The 27571-nt window shown below is 41.1% G+C and overlaps 1 protein-coding gene across 1 annotated transcript in view; it reads right to left on the bottom strand.

Annotated features, from left to right (window-relative positions):
- Positions 1–1330: 1330 nt before the first annotated feature.
- CACHD1 (cache domain containing 1) overlaps positions 1331–27571 on the bottom strand; it is a 227047-nt gene continuing 200806 nt past the window's right edge. The window contains exons 17-27 of the mRNA XM_023210311.2: positions 23240–23362; positions 21670–21769; positions 21462–21578; positions 19379–19539; positions 18957–19043; positions 17874–17990; positions 16588–16739; positions 15143–15304; positions 13552–13629; positions 12783–12884; positions 1331–3063 (exon numbers count right to left, since the gene is read on the bottom strand). Coding sequence (XP_023066079.1) covers positions 2825–3063; positions 12783–12884; positions 13552–13629; positions 15143–15304; positions 16588–16739; positions 17874–17990; positions 18957–19043; positions 19379–19539; positions 21462–21578; positions 21670–21769; positions 23240–23362 — 1438 coding nt within the window. The 3' untranslated portion in view covers positions 1331–2824. The remainder of the gene's footprint in view (positions 3064–12782; positions 12885–13551; positions 13630–15142; positions 15305–16587; positions 16740–17873; positions 17991–18956; positions 19044–19378; positions 19540–21461; positions 21579–21669; positions 21770–23239; positions 23363–27571) is intronic.

A 27571-nucleotide genomic window follows, 5' to 3' on the forward strand; every position in this document is an offset into this window, starting at 1 on the left:
ACCCTACAGTGTAGTTTACAAAATTTCTAAAATAAACCTATCTGAAAAGCAGATGAACCGTATATGCCATGAGGACTAGCATGAACCTGAGCCCTGTTTTCCTTGGGCTACAATAGGACATTTTTTTCCTAGCTATGTAAAGTGACCTGGAATCTCCTTAGTTTTGATACTTATCAACATTGATCAGCAATGTTGGTGACCGGCAGCAGGAGGCTTTGGTGAATGAAGATATTGGTAGGACCTCCTTCAGGATCTCAGGGAAGACTCATGTTTAACAAATACTCTTAACTGGGACCATGATCAAAAAATCTCCAGAAACATATTTTACCATTTAAACAATGACAATGAATGTTTAAATGACATTATATGTAACCCTTGGATTAGATAAAAGATAATTATAGAAGATCAAAACTTCAACCTTATGTCATATTTCACAGGATCTTTAAAACTCAGCAATGTTTTGGTTTAGGTATAAACATTCAATTACTTTCCCCTCAAGTTTGGAATAGGAAAAACTCTTATCACAAAAGATACAAAATGGGCTGGGCGCGGTGGCTGATCCTAGCACTTTGGGATGCCGAGGTGGATGATCATTTGAGGTCAGGAGTTCGAGACCAGCATGGCCAACATGGAGAAACCCAGTCTCTATTAAAAACACAAAAATTAGCCGAGCCTGGTGGCAAGTACCTATAATCCCAGCTATTCAGGAGGCTGCGGCAGGAGAATCACTTGAACCCAGGAGGCAGAGGTTGCAGTGAGCTGAGAGATCACGCCGCTGCACTCCAGCCTGGGTGACACAGCAAGATCCATCTCAAAAATGAAAACAAACAAAAAACCCAAAAGATACAAAATGTATTTTGTTACTGGGTTTGTATAGATGGTACCTATTTCATTTTTAAGCTCTAAGTTTTGTGATTCTTTTCTTGAAATCACCAAGTTTCCCCTCCACTTCTCCCTCCTCAATCAATTTCCTAACACAGAGCTTCTCAACCTTAGGAAACGAACTAGTATCCTATGAGGAAGTTTAATTTCTGGGAAGGCAGGGAACTAATTCAATCCTTCTAGCAGTTAGAGAAGAACCATTTATTATTAGTTACATGAATACAGACGCTCAGGAAGGGAGAGCTATGTTCTACACATTTTTATCCCATTATATTGTTAAGTTGTTTGCATATTTGATCTAGATGGTCAAGAAGCCCTAGAAGTTGACTGTAGCATTGAAAAGAGGTCTATTTTCAGTTTGGCAACTGACCTGCTAGGTTACAAAGTGAATGTAACTTGCCTAGAGGCACAAGGAGTGGTACATTAACAATCACTGTAGCCACTAAAGTGGTCTGTTGCATACAGTTTATTTCACTAGATTGCAATTTTATACACAGTATGAAGGGGTTTCCTGATAGCACATATATAGTTTACTTTCTGTACTGCTGAAGAACCAATTGTTTTTTACATTGTATCATAATACCCTATCATTAAAACATTATTCAGTGAATTTTTTCCAACTACATATAAACGGAGATTTACCACACACATTCTTTACCACGGTGCAAGAATGTCTTTATAACATATTTGAATCACAAAATGTGAGTCTAAAGTACATCACTGTAATTAAAACACTACTTTAAAGTTACAATGCCCCATGTTATAGTAGCCAGATTTGATTAGTCCCTGTATAAATCACAAAGCAGTTTGGTGGATAATGTCTTGGATAACTGGCAGCAGCTTTTAACTGTAATATTAAAAAAAAAATCTTTAATTAAGAACCAGACATTCACAATTTAGAAAACTTCTTCCCTTATATGTCAATATTCTCAGTCGAAATGGGACATTTAAAAATTTGTAGTCTCTAAAACAAGGAAAATAAATCCAACCCTCCCTTAGCTGAAATGATGCGGTTCTAACATTAGGTTTCGTAGAAACCTAAGACTAGCATTGTGCGAGGAGTGGAAACAAGTCATAAGAAACGTAACATTTCTTTTAAAAACTCTTAGATTCCTCTGCCCCTCCCCATCTCTGTCAAACACAGAGAAAGAATACTGCATTACAAATAAAGATGTGTTTCCACGAAATGATGTAAACAAGTCAGAGGGAAAGATTTCTTCATTTTCCTATTTTGTGGAGTGGGGCAGTGGGATATCAGTTAAATAGGAAATAGAGCTCCTTAATCAAAGAATCACTTCATTACACACAAAGTAACTCAGGGCAACTGCTGAAAACTTCTCCTGTGTTTCCTTTCCTTTTCCCCAAAGTTTGAGAATATTTGAAAGTTCAATAAATAGTAGAAAAATAATCCTTTACTTAGAAATTTTGAGATGCATCGTTTAGAGCATAACATGAGTTCCATACAGCAATTGTGGTATCCAGGTACCGCTAAGAAACAAAGTGAAATCTTCAATGCACACATTTGTATCTGCATGTGCCACATTCCAGTCTCTGGGTGAGCAGATTTTTCTCTCTTCCAGTTAAGGAGAGCTGAATGCTTCTGGCTCTTCGGAACATTCCTCTGGCTCAGCTTCACTTGCAGGTTCCGTCTCTGTGTTTGGAGGCTCGCCTTCTGTTCCCTTCCATTAGTGTTATGGCAGGTTCGTTCATCAGGCTTATTTCCCCTCCATTTCAGAACCAGCCTCACGTCTTCACAAATGTGACTGTGTTGTTGTTTCTCTCATTTTTAACCATGTCATCAGGCAGGAAATGACTCAAACAACTCTGCACAAAGTACAAACACGAGGGAGGTCTCTTGCTGTGGGTTTTAAGCTGGTTCTTTTTCTTTCCAGAACATTCGGTAGCTCCCAGATCTCGTCTTGCTGTGGAGGTGAGGAGATCGTTAGCATTCTGCATCAACAGTGTGTACCGTCACGGCCGCCTGTAAGTGGTGGCTATGATGAAGTGTAGGGTGGTGTGACCGGTAGTGGTGGAACTTGTGACTTAGTAGGGCAGCAGTCTGAGGGGGGGTATCCAGGTCTAAGTCCTCATCATGGTTTCCCACATCGACCCCGGCTGACAAGGGGTCATTGTTGCATGGAGGATTTTCACTGTCCTCCTGTGGGCTCATGGTGCTATAACCTAGAAAAAGAACGGAACACACACACAGCTGAGAGCTTCAAGATGCAGAGAGAAGATTCACTTACAATTTCTAGGGCACTGGGAGGTATTCCTGCCTTTGCAATACGTAAGTGCAAACACTGGCAGACTGTCAGCAGATGCTAAAGTAATTTATCTTTTTTTTTTTTTTTTTTTTTTGAGACGGAGTCTCGCTCTGCTGCCCAGGCTGGAATGCAGTGGCCGGATCTCAGCTCACTGCAAGCTCCGCCTCCTGGGTGTACGCCATTCTCCTGCCTCAGCCTCCCGAGTAGCTGGGACTACAGGCGCCCACCACGTCGCCTGGCTAGTTTTTTGTATTTTTTAGTAGAGACGGAGTTTCACCGTGTTAGCCAGAGAGGGTCTCCATCTCCTGACCTCGTGATCCGCCCGTCTCGGACTCCCAAAGTGCTGGGATTACAGGCTTGAGCCACCGCGCCCGGCCTAAAGTAATTTATCTTTAAAGAGATTTAGTGATAACTCTTTTTCCCTTAAAACAATGACACAATACATACATAACCACTTTAGACAGCTGAGAAAGTATGGAGGAGAAAAAAAAATAAACCAGAACCCTCATCCCAAATCCCCAAACCAGCAACACGAAAATGAAAATCACCCTACATCCCATCATCCATGGCTAGCCACCACTGGGGACCTACCTTTCTACACTTGTACCTAAGATAAAGATGATCTTTTTTATTAAAGAAATCCAAAAAATGGGCAGCCTCAAGAAGAAGATCTGAACAGGACTCAGATCAATTGGCGCTGGTGGGGAAATCTGGGCTTCGAAATGCCTGAGTGTGACGCCACAATAGAACAAAAAGAACCACCACCATCACCTGCGTACTTGCTCGGTAGCAGGCACTTGTGTCATTTCTTGCACACCAATGACGATATATTTTAATATCCATTTTACAATTCAGGAAAATGATGTTCAGAGACGTTAAGGAACTTGCCCAAAGTTCTAGTGCCTAATGAAACACTAACTCCACATATACCCACGGCAACTAGCTGTGGAATCAACTATTCTGTGTTAGCTGCCCCACCTCCCCCGTTTAAATTTAATTTCTTTTGGTATTCTAAGCAATACATGTTTCAAAGGCAAATGTCCTTGCTGATCAAAGGATTCCATTCTCAGATTCCTGGCATGTTTTTAAATATTGCAAAAATCTCCTTTAAACATTTTGAGAAGCGACAGCTCATTAATATTTCCACTGCATCTACAGTTAGCATCAATCAGCACTTACCCGTGGGTAGTGCTAGTCACATTCATGGCTGCAAAATTGACGTTCTTGCATGCAGCCAAGCAGGAGTCATTTGTGGCTGAAACTGTATGCTCTGTGCAAAAATTCTGTCCTCAGTGAAATGTTACTCAAATGATAGAATTATATAGTTGTCAGTCCAACTTAACAAATATTTACCGTGTACCTACAATATACAAGTCACTGTGTTGGGCACTGGAAGACATACAAAGATGAAAGCCTGGTCCCTGCACAGGGAGCTCAAAAGCTAGTGTTTGAGAAATGAAACAAATAGAAGCATTGGTCATTCAATTATTCATTTATTGAAGACCATTATGGGGCTGGAGCGGGAGATGAGGAAACACGAATAAGAGACGTCACCTTTCCTTAATGACTTCACAGTTGAGTTTGAGACAGATGCTCACAAAGCAAAGCTTCCTCTTACACAGATAATGGTAAATGCTATAACTGAGGTATAATTAAAATCCAGAAGAGGGACTATCTAATTCTGGCTAGGGGAATAAGGAATCTTCGGAGAATTTATATTTTAGTCGGACTGAAGTGGATGAGTAGGAGTTTGATAAGTGGATATGAAGAAAGGAACAGGATGACCACAGCCATAGAGGCGTGGATATAAAGGCCATCCCTGTTCCACGTGGCTTGGATGAGTGCTAGCAGGTAGCTGGAGAGTAGAGCAGGTGGGAGGCAGAAAGGTGAGTCAGATCATAAAGCCCATGCCGAAGAGTAGCAAATAGAGAGACCACACAAGATTCTGAGCAGGCCAAAAAATGGCATGATCATTTGTGTTTAGAGGATGGTGGTTTGGGAGATGAAGGGAAAGGAAAGACAGTGAGCAGTTAGGAGGTTATTTCAACAGCCCATGTGAGGGATAGAGAAAACTAGGGCAGTGGGATTGGACAGATTTAAAAGCTATCTCAGTGGTGGAGGCAAGAGAAATTGGTAAGTCATCAGATGTGGGGGACTGTGGGGGACTGAGGAGTAGTGAAAGGTGGCTACAATTTCAACTTATAATGATAAGAAAGGACAACTCACAGACTGAGTCTCAGGAAAGAAGACAAATTTTGTTTATGCACAGCTTGATTTTGAGTCTGTGGGTCACATATGTGGAGATGTCTAGCCAGAATCTCAGACGTGTCATCTGCAAATTCAGGGCAGAAGAGGAAGTGTTCACTGACATATGTGTCCACCATGACTGAGTGCCTTCTTGGTGCCAGGTGCCAGGCTAGAAGCTGGACAGGAAAGGACTAAGGTGAGGCCTCAGCTCCTGAGAGGCCCATGGGCAAGAAGGGGAAACACCCATGTGCTAAAACAGAGGCACACAGAAGGAACTCCAAAGCCAATGAACTTGGCTTAGATCCTTGAGGAGGTGACAATTGGGTAGCCCTGATGGGAGAAAAGGGACTCAGTAGGTAAAGACAGGGGTGTAAAGGTACTTCCAGCAGGGCCCAAGTACATGTAATAGTACAACAGCTGGAAGGGCTCTGGTGGCTTTTGGGAATGGTGAAAGCTTGGGGCTGGGGGTGGGGGCAGTGGGAGATGGCACTGGACAGACAGGCTAAGACCAGGTCAAGAAGGCTGGCTGAAGCTATGAGCTATGATCTAGAATTGGACAGTGGGAGTGGTCAGGGGGCAAGGGGGAGGCTGGACAGAAGGAAGGTGGGATCAGAGGCTCAGAAGACAGGGTGCTGGAGCATGTGCCTTGAGGAGATGGCAAAGACCTGAAGTAGGGCAGCTGCAGTGTGTGGACTGTTCAAGTGTACAGTAGGCTGGATTTGGTGAACTTAATGGACTTGCCTGGTGAAGATGCCAGGGAGCTGACATCCTTGGAAAAGGTCGAGGTTTCTAGGTTCAGATGCTGTGCAAATAGTGATGCCTTTACCCAGGATTAAGAGACCAGGAGCCAGAATAGGTTTCTCAGCTTTAGCAGTGCTAAGTCTGGAGTGGTAGATCGGATGCTGCGCTCCAAAACCTAAGTCACAAACTGCTGTGCATGTTGAAACCACCTTATGCTATATATGTAAAGAATTAAAGTAGAAAACAGGATTTTAGTGAAATCCCAGTGATTATTCCAACACATCCTGGACAGCTTCCCGTCTCTGCTCATTTACAAGAACCCACACACTAACTGATAATTCATGTTAGCATTCGAGGTGTTAGATTCATGGTGGCCCTTCTGCTTGGCTCACCCTCCCACCTTCCCTCATCTTGCTATTGTGCCTCATGCTTCAGTTGGAAAGTCTTCTCTGGGAAGCTTTCCCGACCTATTTCCCCCACCCACCTCCAGTCCTGCCAGCACACATGGGGGCTGGTGCCCCTTCTGTGATTTTACATGCATTCTGTGCACATCTCTTAGATTTTGCCATATTATAATAAAAGTATAAGGCTATCTATCTATTAGCAAATTCTTTCTTAAATTGTAAGTTCCTGTTTATCTTTGTACCCCTAGTTTGGAACTTAAAAACAACTGCTGCCCCACCCCCCACCAACATATACTATACTCCCAAAGCAATGGCATCAATGAATTTTGTAGTTACCTATGGCTTTGCCTGGTACGACATTCACTAGTCTCATCTAATAATGAAGACATTCTAGGATACAGTGGGCCCTGTCCAGGGGTTATGACAGAATCCAGTGACACTCTGAACCTGGCTGGTCACAGGTCCTGGATTCACATCCAGGACGGTAGTGATGGTGCAGCTGTCTCCAAGGCAACTCAGGAGGGCACCCATCTCTTCATCTCAGGATGGCACCCCCATCTCTTCTGCTACTGCTTTCTGATAGGAACCTCAACAGAGGTGCTTTCAGAGTAAAACTCTTATACTAAGGCCATTCCAGTTAATTTCCTTACTATGATACCATTGCTCAACCCCTCTGTAACTTCCTCTTATTTCAATAATTAATGGAAATCTGAAGGGTTCAGGGGAGAAGGGAATAGCAAGTTGTGGAGAAGCAGGAGAAAGACAAACACATTTTCTTATTCAGCAAGTTAATTGTTTGCTCAGTGCCAGGCAATTCTGTTGAGCACTGGGAAGGGTGATGAATTAAGACAGACATAGTCCCTGACTCATGGAGGAAGAGGCACTCTTTGAAACACAAAGGATATTTGCAAACACTTTCAACGAAAAATTTCTTTACTATCCAAAGGCTTATGTAGCAGAGTGTCTGCAAATACAATCTCAAGTGAGAAATGGGCTTTAGAAAGGAGGTCAGGCATCTATAGAAAAGAGCTGAGATTAGGTTTCTGTTCTTTGACAGTCTGCTTATATATTTATCTGATAGTTCCTAAGAAACTTCATTTGATTATAAGGGGTGTGACGTCCCTCTGGGGACGCACTCACCATCTCGTGGCCACACAGAGTAACTGCAGGAGAATATCTGTGCACCTCTAGAAAACGGTCTTATGTTCATCTACAAAGTTTTTTGACCATGTTTTTAAGGTTCAGCATTTGCTTTTTAAGTATTTTGGAATTTGCCACGAACTCAGGGGAATCTTCCTCTACAAAGAAAAAAATGTTGCCTAATATACACCTACATAAAGTTTCTGATGAGATAGTAACCAAAATACAAATTCACAAGGAACAAATAACATATAGGTGTTTTTTGACTTAAAAATAAGCCAATAGATGATTGGACAGAACACGATATTTTTAAGAGAAATGGGCAAAGCAAATAGATAGTTGAAAACATACACAGGTAGTAACTGTTTCTAACCTCCACTTGTGAGGGTAACACTGCTGAAAATCAGTCATTCTAAGTGGTCTTAGACTATGGACCAAAATGATTCTACTTTCAAAAAACATTCTCAATTGGAGTAGTTTTTCTTAAGATACAACAATTAAAATTAGATTCTTTTGAAGAACAAAATTCTGTTGGCGACGTAAAATATTTCTAAATAAAAATACACCCTAAAGTTTCTAAGTTTAGTTTGGTAACATTCAATTTTAATTCAATTCTAGGATCACAACTCTGAACCATACCATGAGAGCCTAGGCCGTTGTGTAGTCATGTATTTACAGACTTAATTGAGTTTCCTTTTGTGTAACACACTCAAGGATTCATGTGGAAATACTCTGATCAGGGAGTACAGAATCATGGCGCCACAATCCTACCAGTTCAAGGGCCAGTCAATGCCAGTTCCTCCATGGGGTCTCCCATAATTTACTCGCAGATAAAAGTGAACTCTCGCCCCTTTCCTTCTTTGTCCTACTCTTTTTTTTTTTTTTTTTTTTATTGAGACGGAGTCTCGCTCTGTCGCCCGGGCTGAAGTGCAGTGGCCGGATCTCAGCTCACTGCAAGCTCCGCCTCCCGGGTTCACGCCATTCTCCTGCCTCAGCCTCCCGAGTAGCTGGGACTACAGGCACCCGCCACCTCGCCCGGCTAGTTTTTTGTATTTTTTAGTAGAGACGGGGTTTCACCGTGTTAGCCAGGATGGTCTCGATCTCCTGACCTCGTGATCCGCCCGTTTCGGCCTCCCAAAGTGCTGGGATTACAGGCTTGAGCCACCGCGCCCGGCCCTTTGTCCTACTCTTTTAAGGAAGCTGTCATATTCCATCTTTTATCAAGCATACGAATACATGCGTTCATTTATAGCTTCCTCCTAGACTGCAAATTCCTTCAGGGCAGGGTGGGCACAGAGGTAGGGAGGTCAACCCTGAGCACCGTGCCTATCATATGTCATTTCATTTCATCCTCATTGTAACTCTACCTAGCAGGTTTTTTGTTTGCTTGTTTTTTGTTTTTTTTGTTTTTTTGAGACAGTTCTGTCTTAAAGAGCTCAAATAGCTCTCGGCTAGAGTGCAGTGGTGCAAACATGGCTCATTGCAACCTCGACCTCCTGGGCTCAAGTGATCTTCCTACCTCAGTCTCCTGAGTAGCTGGGCCTGCAGGCATGTACCACCATGCGTGGCTAATTTTTTTTACTTTGTAGAGACAGGGTCTCACCATATTGCCCAGACTGCAGTAAGAATTTTTAATCCTACTTTTAAGTATTAGGAAACTCAGGTCTAAGGTAGCTCACTAAGGTCTCAACAGCTTGTGGAAAAAAAAGGGGGAGAAGTAGGCTTCAAAGTGAACTGGCTTTACCCTATCTCCTAAGCTCTTCCTCTACACCAAGCTGTCTTGAGGAAGTACCAAATTCCATCTGTAGCCCCCTCCACAGTGTACTAGGGTATAGCCATGCCTTGTGTAATGACAGAGATACATCCTGAGAAATGTGTCCTTAGGCAATTTCATCATTGCACAAATGTCACAGAGTGTACTTTCACAAACCTATATGGTACAGCCTACTATATACCTCAGCTATATGGCATAGCCTATTCGTCTAGGCTACAAACCTGTGCCACATGTTACTGCACTGAATACTGTAGGCAACTACAACACAATTGTATACAATACTGTAGGTAATACCACAGGTATTTACATATCTAAACATAGAAGAGGTACCAGAAAAATACAGTATAAAAGATTTTTTAAAATGGTTCACCTGTGGCTGGGTGCAGTGGCTCATGCATGTAATCCCAGCACTTTGGGAGGGTGAGGTGGGCAGATCACCTGAGGTCAAGAGTTCAAGACCAGCCTGACCAACATGTAAAAACCCAATCTCTTCCAAAAATACAAAATTAGCCGGGCATGGTGGCGCGTGCCTGTAATCCCAGTTACTCGGGAGGCTGAAGCAGGAGAATCACTTGAACCCGGGAGATGAAGGTTGTGGTGAGCCCAGATCGTGCCATTGCACTCCAGCCTGGGCGACAAGAGCAAAACTCCATCTCAAAAAAACAAAAAACACAAAAGGTACATCTGTATAGAACACTTACCATAAATGGAGCTTGCAGGATTGGTAGTTGCTCTGTGTGAGCCAGTGAGTGAGTGGAGTGAATGTGAAGGCCCAGGACATCAGTGTATACTACTGTAGACTTTATAAACACCATATACACTTACGCTACTCTAAATTTATTAAACATTTTTTTCTTTCTTCAATAATAAACTTTTGCTTACTATAACTTTTTTGCTTTAGAAGCTTTTAAAATTTTTAAACTTTTTGACTATTTTGTAATAACAGGTTAAAATACTGACACATTGTACAGCTGTGCAAAAATATTTCCTTTCGTTATATCCTTATTCTATAAGCTTTTTTTCTAGTTTAAAAAACTTTACGTTTCACTTTTTAAACTTTTTGGTTAAAAACTAAGACATAGCATCTCCAAAAAAAAAGAAGAAAAAACAAAGAAAATCCACGAATATAATTAAATGTCAGATAAAATACCAAAAAAAAAAAAATTTTTTTTACCACAAACGAGATCCTCAATATGTAAAGAATGATAGTTTTGAAGTACAGTGAGCCAAGATCACGCCTTTGTGCTCCAGCTTGGGCAACAAGAGTGAGACTCCGTTTCAAAAAATAAAGCACACACACCAAAAAACTAAGACACAAACACACACATTAGCCCAGGCCTACACAGGGTCAGGATCATCAAGATGTCACGAGGCAATAGGAATTTTTCAGCTCCAGTATAATCTTATGGGACCCCTGTAGTATATGCAAAGTGTTGTTATGCAGTGTGTAACTGTGCGTAGCAGATGCCAATACCTCCACCAAATAGGAGAGTAGAGCATACACAAATGAGCAAGTGTGCTGACAAAACAATTAGATTTCCTTGTTTAATGGGTGTATATAGCTTCACCTCTAGGCATCACAGGGACATTAACTCAATGCCACCATTTTTAGTGACCCACGTACTGGTTCAAGGGATGCCAACACGCATTTAAATTCTATTGATTTTATGATGCATTTGGAATATGGGGAGTGTCAATGCCTTCCCCTTCTTTTGGTGTTGCATTCTGTCTGCATGAGAAACTATTTTTCATTCCTTGGGGATAACAGGGATCCAATTATGGTGAAAAATGAAAGGAACCAAGCCCTTAGCTGGATGCCTTAGTGTGCAGATACGGACACTGCACCCTTCCTTTTATCTAAGCTGTTGCTTCATATGCCATTTCACTAAGACAATGGGAGAGGCTAATGGAACATCATAAACATCACTCAGAATCCTAATTTGGTATTGATGCAATTCCTATTGAGGAACACAGAGAAAAAGGATTCTATATTTCAGAGAGAGAAAAGAATTCAGTATTTCTGCTGAATAAGAAATTATTTCTCTTGAACTTTAGTAGCCTCAAACCTGTTTTATTATTCAAACAAGAAGGCACAGAACTGCCTGGCAGCAGGAATTTATGCAGGTTCAAAGGTTTGTAGGGAGAAAAGCAAAAAAGTCAAAGAAACTGAAAAATTTAAGTTCTGCTGTGGTTCTCCATAGAAACCCGAAGTTTCTATTTAGTTGGCGGGAATAATGTCATTCAAAGCCCAAATTAACAGTCTCCAATTTATAAAACAGAGCTTTAGCTGCTCTTCTTTGCCCTGGCTGTAGTGGAAAAAGTGATGTTGGTTGCTTTGAGGAATATCTATTTCTGCATTGTTTAGTATAGATGCAGGGAACACCCTGTTTGAGGACTTTTTTTTTTTCCAGGATAGGTATGGAAAAAGCTAAGTCAAAAAGGCTTAAGTACATTATTTATGTACTAAAAAAAGGACTTGATTCTGGGAGGAAAATACACATTTCTGGAAAATTAAACAGCTATCTTAAAAAAATAAAAAGATTTTACAATGGCAGGAAAAACACTACCCATGCCTGTTGTATTTTTGTGGAACCGTGGCAGTGATGCTTATAGACTGGGATACATCTGCTGTTCTTTGCAACAATGAGCAATATGGACTCAGTGAAGGAGAGAAGCCATGTGGGATGGTCAAGTCTTTGGCAGAGCATGTGGATTTTGTCAGTTACCTAGCACTCGGCACCTCTTCACAATTTGGCCTTGACCCTTCCAGAGCACCTTACAGGCACTTATACAACTCCATGACTTTGCACACACTGGTCCTTTGGCCTCTAATATTCTTTGCCCCTACCTTTTCTTTAATCACCCCCTCAAGGCTCAGTGCAAATGTTGCTTCTTGCTTCTTTGGTGAAGGCTTCTCTGAGCTCCCCAGACCATGCCAGAGGTCAAGGCAAGAGAATGCTGGAGGACAGCACAGATTCTTGTCATGCCTCAAGGGGACATGGCTGAAAAAGCCCTTAGAGATCCTGCTGTTTGCCAGCCAACACTGGAGAGCGGGACCTAAGAGGATGCTGATTTTATGGAAAAGCAAGTGGGATGGCAAGCAGGCTCCATTTAGACAATATGAATCCTTCTGTATGGAGAAAAACTTGAAAGCAATCTGTGTGCCCAGAGGAGTGCCGAGACATAAGCAAAACTGTCCTTGGGCTCTTATAAAGGTGGCACGCTGGGGTGTGTCTTTTTGGAAAACCATGTCAAAATAGGGTGTGAGCATCATCCCACAGGAGTACACGAGGTTCCTCGGGTCTTCAAATGCGGGAAGCTAGACCTTACCATGATCACTTTCTGTTCCTGATCGACCCCAGTAGCGGCGCCTTCTTTCTGGACTGTGTGCATGTCGTTCGATGACCGCAGCTATAAACCGAGTGTTGCTGACTGTGGGAAGTCAAGGACAGTTAATGTCACTCTTATGCCAGTATCTCTGTAGTTTCAAGCACATTTGCTCTGAGAGGGCTCATTTACATGCTGGGAGAATTCTCTTTGGAAAGCCAGAATAAATCATTTTTTAAACAATTCTGGGGATTAGGGTGCTGATTTTAGAACTGGTGCAGTGAGAGGTATTTAATTACATATCTCCAATATGCATCAGGAAGCTGTGGTCTAGTAGGTAAAGGCTAGGGTGTCTTAACACTAATGGAAATCTCTTTTGATAAAGAAAATGCTCTTTTTTCCTCCCTGAGTTGTACACACTAGTTAAGGGATTTTTAAAAAAAATGCATCCCTGAAACTTTCTTTTCTAAAATACTATGGTTGGGAAATAAAGAGTAAGAGAAATAAAGGAAAGGGTGAGCTGTTTTAGGCCAACACACTTAATGCAAAAAAAAAAATAACATCACAAAATCTTTTGAGATTCTTTAAAACAAAACAAAGACCTACACATACTCCTAACAAAAAAGGATGGAAAAAAGCAACTAAAAAAAACCCAGTCACCATGTCAAAGCTTCTTAAATTTTAATACAAGCCAAAAGGATATAAGAAAGAATATTTATTCTGGATTAGCCTCCTGCTGACACATTCTGCAGCAAGGCAGCTGAATACTCACTGATGCCTCTGTCTTCGTGGCTGTCGTCGTCCCTTTCATCTCTGTCATTCTCCAAGTTGGACATACGCACTGACATTTCTACCCATCATTAAAAAGAGAGAAACATGACTATTTAATCAAACAAAATCACCCGCTTTAATACCCTGCTGAGCGCTTGTTTGATGGCTGGGTGACAGCATTCCATCAAGAATGAATCCCATCTTAGAAGGGAATGAACTGATGCCCCGTTTTTTTTTTTTTTTTAAGGAGGAGGGAGCAGGAATCCAAACAAGAAGAACAAGTAATCAAGAGACATCTGAAATTGATTTCTAAGAAAGGAGGAGAAAAGAAGTTGATTGAGGCCAACAAATCTAATCCTCTACTGAAGTACTGAAACAGAAGGAAAGGGATTGAAAACATGACTGACTGTGTTGGTAAAATGGTGCAACAAAAGCCTCCAAAAGGCCAGGCATAAGCTAACACTGGACGACAGTCATCCTCAGTGTAGCTGAATCTCACCAAGGGAAGCACATAGTGATTATCCCTGTTACTAAATCAGGCAACATTACTCCATGATTCCCCTTCAGGCTTGTGGCCATAGTGAAACGTTTTAACATCAACCTGTCATTACAGCTGTTGGAGTGAGCTAAGTGGCCAGGAAGATGAGTTAACCTCATCTCCAAAAAAGTCAGGTCAACACTTCCCTGGGGACTGGGGTTTTAGGAAGGATGGAGATGGCCATTAAACAGTTTTGTTCCCTGAAAACAGAGTATAGATACTGCACTTAAACAGAGTATAGATACTGCACATGGTATTGAGGCCATGATTATAGGTGAATCATTTTGTACTTGGCTTCGATGACTTTTTTTTTTTTTTTTCTCAGATAGAGTCTCACTCTTTCGCCCAGAATGGAATGCAGTAGCGCGATCTTGGCTCACTGTAGCTTCCATCTCCTGGGTTCAAGCGATTCTCTTCCCTCAGCCTCCCAAGTAGCTCAGACTATGGGCGTGTGCCACCATGCCCAGCTAATTTTTGTATTTTTAGTAGAGGCGGGGTTTCACCATGTTGGCCAGGCTGGTCTTGAACTCCTGAACTCAAATGATCCACCCACTTCGGCCTCCCAAAGTGTTGGGATTACAGGCGTGAGCCACCGCGCTCGGCCGACTTATCCTGTTTTAAGAGATGTGATTATTCAAATGTGTGTTTATTCACACTACATAATGGCAGCTGCAATAGAACAGATTATGCTCTTGCCACTGGTGATCTGGGGTATCTTTGATTTGCCTGTCTTTTTGGAATGGTAAGGGCAGCACATCTAACAAACAAAATTTCCCACTCAGCATCCCAGCTCCCCTGGCTGGCTTATTGCAGAAGCAGGCCACTGGGGGCTAATGCTGATAAGGAGAGGATCCAAGGATTTTTCTGGGGATCAAAATAGAGCTTGTAGGGTTTAGGAACTGAAGAAGAAAGCAGGCTTTGGGGACTTCCAAAATGACTCCACAGAAGCTGAAAATATAGCACTGTGCTGACAATTCCTTAGAGGCTGACACAACCAGCCACTGTCCTTCTAGCCTGGCTGCTGCTTCCCCTGTGGGGTTCATTTTGACCTCACCTTGGGCAGCAAGAGGAGACATATGCTGATGGCTCCGGCGATGAATCTGGTGGCGGTAGGCGTACACTGCCAGGACCAAGACCATGATGCATCCCATGATCCCTCCAGCCACAGGACCCACGGGGGCGCTTTTAATCATGTTTAATGTGATCACCTCATCACCTTCAGTGAAAGAGCAAGAAGATGTTCCTCATTAAGATTTTCCAAGTGGGGAAGAAAGTAAGGATGATGAGATGGGAAGGAATAGAGTGGGAAGGGGGCTGGGGGAAGATAAACAGATGCTCAGTTAGGCTTTGAGTTCCTCAAACATGAGGTATGGGAACGTGGGAGCAGAGGTTTCGTTTAATTCCTGGTTCTCCAGTGTTGGTTCCTAGGCAGAGAAGGAGCACAAATGGCAGGGACTGCTGGAAAGAGTGAGCAGACCAGAAGAATTGCTTACACAGGCAGCACCCAACACCAAGAGAGTCCTAGCTCCCTAGGGTATGAGTTACTCTTGGAAGAGAGGAAAAGTCACCTAGTACAGAGTAACCACTGAAACAAAAGGCACCAGGTCCAATAAATATGTGCTAACCAGGCCAAGTTTCAAAGCTTATGGGTTTCCTTTAAAAGGCCATTTGTGCTTTCCAGATAGGAAACTGCAGGCGAGCATATAAAATGATGTCTCGGAGCCAAGTCACTTTCACATATGTACCCTCACCTCGTTCAGTAGTAACATACAAGCTCAAAATCCTTCCTCACATATGAGCTTTTCTTCTATACAGGCTGATGTAAGTGATCTTAAAAATCAAGGTATTAACTAAGGATTTAAATATTTGACTCTACTGCCATCTAAGAATTAGGTGCTAATTCTGGAAAGACCGAAAATAATCTCAGGTGAGTGATATAATCTTGGCAGTATTTCTGAGGTCTTGGAGACTGATCCCAGGGGCTCTCCACCCCATGGTGTCCCTGTGCTTCATCCTAAGTTGTCCCAGCTACACTGGGTAGCTCTGGCTTCTGTTGACTCTGTTGACTCCAAGGCCCCAAATACTGATTTGTAGCTATAAGACTTCACCTTCCAAAAGTTGTGAGTGAAGGTTTCAGCAGGCACTAGACATACAGTGGTCACTCCGTACATGGCCCTGTGCTTCTGCCAGCTGGCGTGCATATCCAAACAGACTGCAGAGTTCGGCCATGCAGAAACCAGGCCTGATAGTTCTCAGAGCAAGCTTTATGGGAAGGAATTCCAGGCTTGCAAAATTTGGCAGGACAGATGGCCACTCACTCTCTCTGCACAGAATATTTAGCCAGTTCTGAAGATAATTATCTGCCTTGGTTTTGTAACTAAAGACTACCAGCAAAGGAATCAGGGAAGTTGGGGAGAGGATTATTTTAAGATGTCCTAGTATATAGGCAAGAAATTGTATATTCAAGAATCAAATTGTTGGGGTATCCAACAAACATACCTATTGCTCCCATGTCATCAACGTAGGGACTTTTGGCTCCCACAATCCCCCCGAAGCATTCTTTCTGGGGAGCACAGTAGGATTTGTCCAGGTGAGTCTTTCCATCACTGTCCACCATGCACCATTCACAATCCAGCACCCCAAAACAGTCCCTGCCAGAAAGACAATACTTAGTCTTCTATAAAGCAGGGGACAGTACTTAAGCGTGGGCATCAGACAGTTCTCAGGATCTCCATTACTTACTAGTGTTATGAATTTCTTAAGCTTTAGTTTCCTTCCCTTATAAAATGAGAATAGCAATAGACTGCCAGGGGAATAACTGTTTCATGCCTCTTAACAGCTTGGAAAGGAGATAAATAAAACTGCTCTCTGTGAATTAAATAATGACATCCACACATCATAGGGCTATTCAAAATCATCTTACAAGACCAAACAGAAATGACCCCAATGTTTGTCAGACTCTGGCCTAACATCCCCCAAGTGTGGGGTCATTTAAAAAAATAAAAAGAAAGTCCAATAAGTTTGGAAATACTTGGCCAGTTACCACAGGTTTCCTCACTGCCAATTTCTCAGAGCCTTTAGTGTATTACATGCATTGTGACTGTCTCAAGAGAATATATGCAGTGTCAGCGTTTCCTAAACCTAACTGACTTGGGGCTACTGTATAACATCCCAGATTAATCAGTTTGACGCCACAATTCCTTTGCTAAAATACACACCCAAATTAGAGTAAGCTATTCATCTAAACACTGTTTAATAAGATGGCAACCTACAGCTACAATAAGCTAATAACCAACTCCCCTTCACTTAGTCCACCACAGCTACTATTTCCATAATTCTAATCCCAAACTCCTAATCCCACCTGAGGAGTTGGGGGAGAGTGGGAACATCTAGTTTTTAGTTCTCAAAACTATCATGAAGCAGATGTGTTTCCTAAGAAAGGAAAATAAATGATCTCCAAAATATCACACCTAGAGCCTTGACCACCGAGCTCTGCTTCTGGACCCCACAGGTTCCTCCTCCCTTGCCCTGCTGCTTCATGCCATGGCCCTCCACACTTCTTTTATTTCAAGAAAAACTCCCACTCACGGATGAGGCTACTAACATATGGTACACATGCTAAACAGGGATAGGAAGTGGGAACGAGACAACATTTAATCTGGTGGACAAATGCTTATGGAAATCAGTTTCAGATCTGAAAAACTGATACACCTTTTTAAAACATGAAGAGTGGGAATAATAAATATTAGCTGGAAAACCTCCATTCTTTACTAGATTGTGCTTACCCGCTTTCCAGCCTCTGACTGCACCTGCTGTTGACACACTGGTGAAGAGCATCTTGCAGGCCAGGGTCAATAGCTGTGTATGTCACTGGCTCCTGGTGGACCTCGCAGCTTGGGTTTCTGTGCAGGAGGTAAGTCTGGAGGTTAAGACCACCACTGCCCACATTCCAAACTCATGCTCCTGGTCCTTAAAGCAGTCAGACAGATTTGGGTTTGAATCCTGGCTTTGCCACTTAGTGTAACCTTGGATCAATTACTTAACAACTCTGAGCTTCCATTTATTTACCTTCATGTACAACAGAAATAATACAAATAGCCTAGGCAACATGATGAGATCTTGTCTCTACAAGAAGTACTACTATAACAACAAAATTTAGACAGGCTTGGGAATCACATGCCTGTACTCCCAGCTACAAGGGAGGTAGAAAGGTGGGAGGATTGCTTAAGCTTTGGAGGTAGAGGTTGCAGTGAGCCATGATTGCGCCACTGCACTCCATCCTAAGCAACAGAGTGAGACCAAGTCTCAACAAACAAATATACACGCCCAATACAAACACACATGACACTCTTAATTTCTAGAGAAGGGATTTATCACAATTTATTTTCCTGGTGTTAAAATCTGTCACTGATATAAATAAATAATGCTGTTATTATGTGTGAACACATCATACGTATGTGAAAAACACTTGTGTATTTATCACAGGGTTAATTAAAACACTAAGTGACTTAATATACATAAAGTACTCAACACATGGTAGACACTTAGTAAATGCTTGAAACATTCTCACATTTTTTTGTATGTAGCACATACACTCAATACTTTTACAGCAGTTAAATTTAAACCTCAAAACAGACATCATTTTATGGCACTACTGAGCTTGAATTCTGGCTCACTCAACAGTTCCATCATTAGAATGAATCATCTTTATATGCCCTAACTCAAAACAAATCTATAAGAGACTCACAGTATTATATATGTATTATTAATTTTACTGGTTCTCTGCATTGGTGAGGTTGCCTAACTCAAAACAAATCTATAAGAGACTCACAGTATTAGATATGTATTATTATTATTATTTATTTTACCGGTTCTCTGCATTGGTGAGGTTGCCAGTGCACTCATTGACCTCTAGAGGGCACTCACAAGGACATTCACATTCGTTTTGTTCCATTCTGAAGAGCAAAAAGAAAGTTACTATGCAGAAGGACAATGGCAAACTGTATGTTGTACATGTACTGGGGAAGCAAAATAACGAAGCTCTGAGCTAGTTTAAAAGGATAGTAAAAAGGAATTTACAGCCAAAGGTTAAATACATAAATGGCCTTAATCCATTGTTCTTTGGACAAGGATGCTGCAAACGGCACAGCTCTAAGTGCCTTTGTAACTGTGACTTTTCTTCAGGACACACACCAGCACTTTCTGTTTATTTTGCACTTCAAAATTCCTGACATCAGTTGAAATATTAAACAGCGTGGTGAACACAGAATATGACCCACTGCATTTTTACCGGTGACAGTTGAGACAGAGCCGGTCCACCATGCTGCAGGCACAGAAGGCAAGAGAGTCGCAGGTTTCATTGACAATGCCAACAAACGCATTGGTTCCTGGGATCCTTGCTAGTCTGTATTTGGAACAGTGGCTGCCATGCACAAGGTTCGTCAAATCCCCCTACAGAACAATCAAGGTATCAGAAATGACAGACAGCAATGCAAAGACTCAGCCCTACCTTGGTGAAAACAATTCTTCAACTACCCATGGAAAATAGCTTAAAATAAAATGTTTCTGATTACAAAAGTCACTGTTAAAAAATATATAGTCACTGTGAAAAATTTAGAAAATAAAAATTATTCATAATCAGAGATAACTCCCATTGAACGGCTGTGTATATACTATGTATTCTTTTATCTGTGCTTACACAAACATAAATTTTATAGCTGTTAATAAAATCTGTTTTTTCTTAACATATAATAGTATACCAGGAAAATGAATACTTCAAGAAGCAATAAAAGACAATTTTCAGGGAAGGAATAGTTAAAATTTATTCACATGCAAACCTAATTAACCACAAATCATGCATTTCCCTTTTTTGGGTGATGAACCCTTTTCCTTTTAGAATAATAAAATTATTTAAAAATCAAACCTCTCTAAGAGGCAAATTTCTGCTTCTAGAATATTTAAATAATCCAACCAAATCAAGTATCCCTTTTCTTCACTCCATAACAAGAATATATGATAGCAAGTTTCTTGAACTGTCAATTTTGTTTACCGTATTACAAAATCAAAGATTCCAAAGTGGTATTGTAGAGTTGCGTGTAATCATTTTTCTGCATGTGTGTCAGATACACTAGGCAAATTATTTCACCTCAAGCTTGTTTCCATGCCATTCTTCCTGTACAGATGCTTGGTGAGGATGAGCTTAGTTCTGAGAATCACAGCACTGAATGGGTTTTTAGAGGTCTACATGAATTTCTCACTGTCTGGAGAAATTCCCCACCTCTAGAATATAAGCAGTATCACAATCTTGGAGTCCTGACAACCTGAGTACTCAGGAATGCTCTAATTCCATTTGGGAATAACTTCAGCCATTAAATTATTCAAATGTGCCTTCTGAGAAGTATCTACCTGAGTATCCTGGCATTGTGTGCTGAAGACTCCAGAAACCATTGCATAAATGATAGAAGATACGCAAAATAAGTCAGACTTTCCTATGACAACCTTACTTGGCAGTCTCATTTGTCAATGTCTCCTTTAAAGAGAGTGCTTCTCAAAATGGTATGGGGTCTGAACAGGATAATAATGACTTCCCTTGCTTTGAACACACTATTCTATTAACATATTCATTTTTTAAACTTCTCTTTTCCACCGGATAATTGCTTTCTGCAATAGAGTTTCCGAGACTCAGTTTAGGATTTTTAATTTAACCCAGTACATTTTAAAAATTAATTACATACTTAATGACTGACATAAATGCCTATTCTAAATAAAAAACCTACTTCCTGTAAGTAGCTTTTTGAATGTTCTATCATTCCCCATTTAGCTTTCTCCCAAGTAGGATTATTTATAAATTAATGAGAATGTCCTTAAGATCTTTACCATAACCAGGTAAATTTGCAGCAACTCAAATTATACAGAATACTCTAAGCTAAAAACAGACATTATTTTCAGATGATTTACATGAGAGTTCCCATCTCATAGGGCAAATGATCAAGAACTGACCTAACTTGGCCTTGGGAATTTAAGGAGACTGAGTGATCCCCAGAAGACAGGAAGAGAGAAACACATGGTGCCACATATATTTATACAAGAGTGTGGGAACCAACTTCAGCAGATATTTCAAAGGGCTTAGATTGGGTAAGTCTTTAAACAAACAAAACCAAAACAAAATACCAACTGTGAGACCTTAAAACATTCACTTTTCTACTCTGAGCTTTATATCTCCCAATCGCCAAACTGGGAACCAGAACTGAGGTACTGTCTCCTCCTGTCATCCTGTAATTCTAAGGCAATGAAACAGACATTAGCCATGATTCCAGTTCATGTTCCATAATGGGATGGAAAAATGAGAGTGTTAAGGAATCAGATCAACTTACCGCAAGGCTGGTGTTGAATTTATAAAACCTCTGGACCGTTCTGTCACTGAAGCTGTTGCACAGGTTTTTCTTTACAAAGTTGGGGTGGTTGAGGATATCATTTGCTACCAGGGGCTCCTACCAAGGCCAAAGAGAACAGAAGACATACGCCATGTAGTGAGCTGCAGGCGGTTGGAGAACTGAGCTGCTCAAGCTTTGTGACAAATACCTTGTGGGTGATGTGCTGCTGCTCCACAGGTGCATGTCCTTTGGGATCGATGAGAGTTGGGTGCGCCACCAGATAACCCCTGTCCTCCATTATGAAGCACCTGTACCAAAACAAGTCATGCCCCTCATTCATGTCAGCTGTCCTTTTTTAAACGTATCCAGAGAGCATTTATCTTGCTAGCCCTGAAACAAACTGCATTTATCCCAGGTTCTCAATAAATACTCATTGGAAAAATGAAGGGAAGCTGGCAGGCAGGTAGACGGGTACATGATTTTTGAAGTTGTGGGTCACCTAGAATACAGGTTAAGGTGAGAGTTACACTTGACTCTGTGGTCACCTACATAGTTTATACAAAATGTGCCCACATAGCCCAAGTAAGATGGACTCAGACCTTTTGCAAAGACATATGAATGGGAAGTTTGTTCTTTTTTCCAGGGAAGCAGATCCTAAAGGAAGTAGCCTTGAGTACTTCTACCTACAGATTTGAAGTAAAGCATATAATTTCTTCTTTCAATAATAAATACACATAAAATAACAACATGCAGGGGATGTATAAAAATATACAGTAGTCCTTCTCCCTTATCTGTGGAAGATATGTTCCAAGACCCCAATGGATGCCTGAAAGTGCCGATAGTACTGAACCTTATTATATATATGGTTTTTTCCCTATATATATTTACCTATGATAGTTTAATTTATAAATTAGGCCCAGTAAGAGATTAACAACATTAGCTAATAATAAAATAGAACAATTATAACAGTAATAAAAGTTATATGAATGTGGTCTGTCTCTATAAAAATATCTTATTGTATTATGCTGTGGTTCTGAACCCTCACAAAGTGAGACCAATGATAAGAGGGGGACTACTATATTTGATCTACATTTGATAGAAACAATAAATGAAGCTAGAACTGCTTTAATCAAGACTATATTTTGCTTTATTTTACTTTACATTAGTGATATCAGTTTGCCAGGAATTCTGCATTTCCCCATAAGGGCCAATGACACGAAGTGTGAACCATGAGATGGAACTAAGAAAGCTATTTTTAAAAGCAGCCTGCATTAAATCAAGGGAATGCCCTTGCTTTGATCAGACATGTTCTTTTGAAATCCAGGAGGCAGAGACTTTTGGTTCCATAGTCTCTTTCTGGGGAAATGTAAAAGGAACAGTCTAAGCAGCTGAAAATGTCACAAAGACTTTGGTTTAATGACAAAGTTAACATCAAAAGTCCTACACCCAAGAGTCCCCTCTGGTCTTTCTAGTACCAAAGATATGGGAAGCCTCTAATTACTGACTTCCAGGGAAACAAGAGCTTTTGGTGCATTCCATGCTACAGTTACTTTTCTTGTTGTGTGCTGAATCTGTCTGTTTAAATCATAAACAGTATGCATCTCAGAAAAACGAAAGAAGAGAAAAAGAACAAAAACTTTCTTAACAGAACACCCAGGCCATGAATTCAATTTCCTGTCCTGACCACAGCTATGCTGTTCCCATTCAACTGGAGATACCTGACATCTATTTTTAAATTTCTGCAGCTAGAAAGGAAATAGCATCCCTAACGCGCTTACCTTATTTTGTTGCCACCATCTTGGTTACAGACTGGTAACAGGTCCATCAGAACTTTGTAGAAGTACCTGAGTGTGAAGTCAATGCCCATCACAGCCACAGTATGCCCGGAAGACAGCTGTGTACTTTATATGAAAAAGATCAATGAGAAAAATAGGCATGGCTTATTTAAAGATAAAAGTTATGTTCAGTCCCAGGGACATTGTTTGGTATTAGAAATACCTTCCCACTGTTCCTCCCTACTTCTCCCACCTACAAAAATGATCAACTAAGTGACTGATTTAACACAACATGGAAATTTTATGAGAGAAAAAAATTTGAGACTTAATGTAGGACTGTCTAAATAAGAGTGGCCCAAAACCTGAGCAGCTGTGAAATACGATGTTCAGAGAGTGGCTCGACTGACAAAAATATGGGCGCAGAGGCATCAGGAGGGAGGTTGGATGCATGACTACTATGGCTACTTCCAACAAACCTCTAGATAAAAAAAATCCCCCTTAGCAACACCCTTATTATTTACTTCATTTTTTAGATAAGAAAACTGAGGTCTCACAAAGGTTAACTGACTGGTGTAAGGTCATACAAAACTTAGGAGGAACAATGGCTAGTCTAGTTTTCTTTCCCCAGCATGAAGGTTGATCTACTCAGAGCACAGCTCATATCCTAGAACAAGACTGTCCTGCTCCATAGGCCAGTGCTTTCTCCATTCCACCCTGCTACTCTCAACAGCCAAGGAAGAGAAAATTGGGCAGTAAAACACAGCGCTAACTTGTTTGGCTCTGGAATCAGCAGATCTGATGTCAAATCTTGGCCCTGTTGCTTTCTATATATGTGGCTTATGGAATGCTGTTTCACCTTTCTAAGCTTCAGTTTTCTCATCTGAAAATGGTACCTACTTTATAAGGCTGTCATTGGGATTAAATGAGATGGTGTATTTACAGTGAACACCTAAAAAAACGAAGCTAAGCTAAAGAAAACTAAACAGTGAAGTTGAACCCTCAGGCATGGGTTAACAATAAACTTACTACTCTTTCAGAGAAAACGTACTTCAAGAAATTGCTGGGTGTGTCAGAAGTGTGGTTGTGGACTTCTCACTTGGAACCTTAGCTCTTTTTAATCTATGCTCATGGCTAACTAGGAGGGCATGTGCTACTTGACTAACGAACTCCCCACACTCTTGTGGCTGAGAATCTGCAGTTTACCCAACATAGGACTTCCTAAGAGCCTATCATTTAGCATCACCCACCTGTCTCATTTCTTCATAAAGAAAATATCCAAAGAAAAATCACAAAAATCATAATTATTTCTCATAGCAATCTTACAAGGCATTATAATTTCCAGAGAACTGAAGCTTGGGGAAATTAGGTATTTGGCCAAGGTCACACAGTGAATAACTAGTAGAAGCAGAAATGTATTTATTATTTTTGTAAGAGATGGGGTCTTGCTATGTTGCCCAGGCTAGATTCAAGTTCCTGGGGCTCAAGTGATCCTCCTGCCCCAGTCTCAAGTAGCTGGGACTACAGACACACAATGGGCCAGTGGAAGCAGGGATTTAAACTTAGTGTCTTCAACTCCAAAGCATATACCATGAAGTTAAACTGCCTTCTTAGATCTGCAGAGCATTCAAGAGTTTCCAAGCAACTTTACACTATTTAACTATCCGTGAAAAAGCCATAAAGGAATCATAGTTCCCATTTTATAAATACAAGATTAAGCCTACAATGGCAAAAACACATAAGATAGGTCAGATCACCTTTTATTTATGGTATAGAGACCAGTACCCACAACTGGCTCTTTCTACAACACTACAGCTACCTCGGTGAAAAATAGCACTTAGATGTTTTGGTATAAGGTAATTTTATTTCTAAACTTCTCTTGTATAACTGCCATCTGCTTCAAAATGATAAACATGCTAAAGCAACAGCATGTATATTGCCCACGTAAGTCTAGGATTCATATTTTCACCTGCATTTCAGATGGGTACACTGTTACCATAGCAACTCATAAAGAAAGATACTGGAAAAAAGAAATCACACCAAATCTACATTTCTAAGTACAACAGACCAGACTGTTTGCAATACTTCCATGAGATTTTCACAGCCAAAGACACATCTAACCCCTCCTTTACTCAATGATTGTACTTCATCTCTAGCAGCACCACTCTTCTCCAAAGAATGCAAACCCAGATTCTCAGGGCACTAAAAATCTATATGAAAGAATCACATGAAAGCTTACTATGAGTAACTGATAAGTGAGTGTTGAATTAGAAAATGCCTCTAATTCTCAGCCAAACCACTGAAAACTGAGTGCATGGGACCGCTTCATGACAAGCTGAATGTTAGCTTAGGCTTTCTCTTCTGACCTGCTAAAATGTCAGAAGTTTAAAGCAAAAATAGCATGATAAAAATAGGTGTCATTTATTTGGGACTCGACCTTTTAAGTATAGTAGTAAGCACTTGACATGTATCATCTCTAATTCTCATCCTATCAGTTCAATGCAGGTATTACGGCCTCTGTTTTACATATGAGGTCAAAGAGGTCACAAAACATTATTATACAAGTGCTTAACATTTATTGAGCCCTTACCAGATACCAGGCACTGTTCTAGGAGATTGACATCTATTATTTAATTTAATCTTTAAAAATAATCATTTGAGGTAGGCTCTAATATCTAACTTTCTTAAGTGGGGAAACAAAGGTGAAAAGAAATTTGTTTATAGTCATGCAAACAGTAAACGGAAAATCTACTTTTTGGGAGTAGAACCATATGTTAGGAGGGATGAAGTTCTCAAGCTGGCACCCAAGGCCAACATCATCAGTAATCATTTGAGAAAAAACCTTTGCAAAGCCTATCTATCCATGCATCCATCAAAGTTACAGTTGCTCTGCTTGAGCACCATAAGAGGTAGTTGCCTTGCATTTTAAACTCTGTTGATTGAAAAATGCACAGCTCTAAATAGGAAAATCACACTCTGCTAAGCAAAATATTCAAACAACCAGGTGCATGGGATTTCATATTGCATAGGGCAAGAGCAGACACTTATTCTGGGGAATATACACACTCACCAAGTGACTCAGGAGGCAGAATCCAGGATTTCAACTGTCGGTTCTTGCTCTTATTATATTCTAGTTAAACTTGTGTAGGTTCAACCCATGATGTAAAAGTAACCAAATGAGGGATTTGAACCTGGGTTTTTCTGTAGCCCAGGTTGGAGTGCAGTGGCACATTCTTGGCTCACTGCAACCTCCGCCTCCCTGGTTCAAGCGAGTCTCGTGCCTCAGCCTCCAGAGTAGCTGGGATTATAAGCATGTGCCACTGCATTGGCTGAACCTGGGTTTTTATTTTTTTATTTTTATTTTTTGAGATGGAGTCTCACTCTGTCACCCAGGCTGGAGTGCAGTGGCACGGTCTCGGCTCCTTGTAACCTTCACCTCCCAGGTTCAAGCGATTCTCCTGCCTCAGTTTCCTAAGTAGCTAGGATTACAGGCACGCACCTCCATGCCCAGCTAATTTTTGTATTTTTAGTAAAGATGGAGTTTCACCATGTTGGTCAGTCTGGTCTTGAACTCCTGACCTCATGATCTGCCCACCTCAGCCTCCCAGTGTGCTGGGATTACAGGCATGAGCCACCACCACACCTGGCCTGAACCTGGGTTTTTCTAACTTGAAAGTCCATCATATTTCCAAGTTGTGATTCACTTGGACCAACACGATAAATATTTGTAAACAAACCAAATCAAAATTCTTCCACCCATTTGAATCCCAACAAAAGCATGTAAACATGCATACACAAACATAAACATCTGCCCCTGCCCTTGCCCTCCCGAACAAAAATAATACGTCTAGATAGAAAAGCAAATGTCTCTTGATAATAAGCTGCCAGGTGAGGGGAGCCAGCTGGGTCACCCAAAGACTAAGACACACCTGGATTTTGATTCCCTGTACTATAACAACATCTTTAAGAGCCCAGTTCTGGCCCATTTCATTGTAATCAAAGACCAAGGTGACTGCGGTCCCCTCAAAAGAAACAGCCTTTGTTTACTTTTTCTCAACCCATTAGAATATATGGGAGGGATGACAAATCACTGTATTTAGACATCAGTAGGCGTGTGCTTCACACATGGTCTGTTAATGAAAACACCGAGGGATGTGTTCTAAGTAAGTGTTTACTTGTTTGCATATGAAATCTTATATGATGGGAGAAGCTGACAAGAGTCAGACAGATACCATACCCTACAAAGGAGTCAACATTTGGCTGGCTGCAGGGCCCCGTTTTCCACAGAGACACAGGCCATGATACTGAAATTCCACACCTACGGTCTCCCAATTCTTG

Source organism: Piliocolobus tephrosceles, chromosome 1 (genome assembly GCF_002776525.5).
Source record: "Piliocolobus tephrosceles isolate RC106 chromosome 1, ASM277652v3, whole genome shotgun sequence".
In the NCBI taxonomy this organism is placed as follows: Eukaryota; Metazoa; Chordata; class Mammalia; order Primates; family Cercopithecidae; genus Piliocolobus; species Piliocolobus tephrosceles.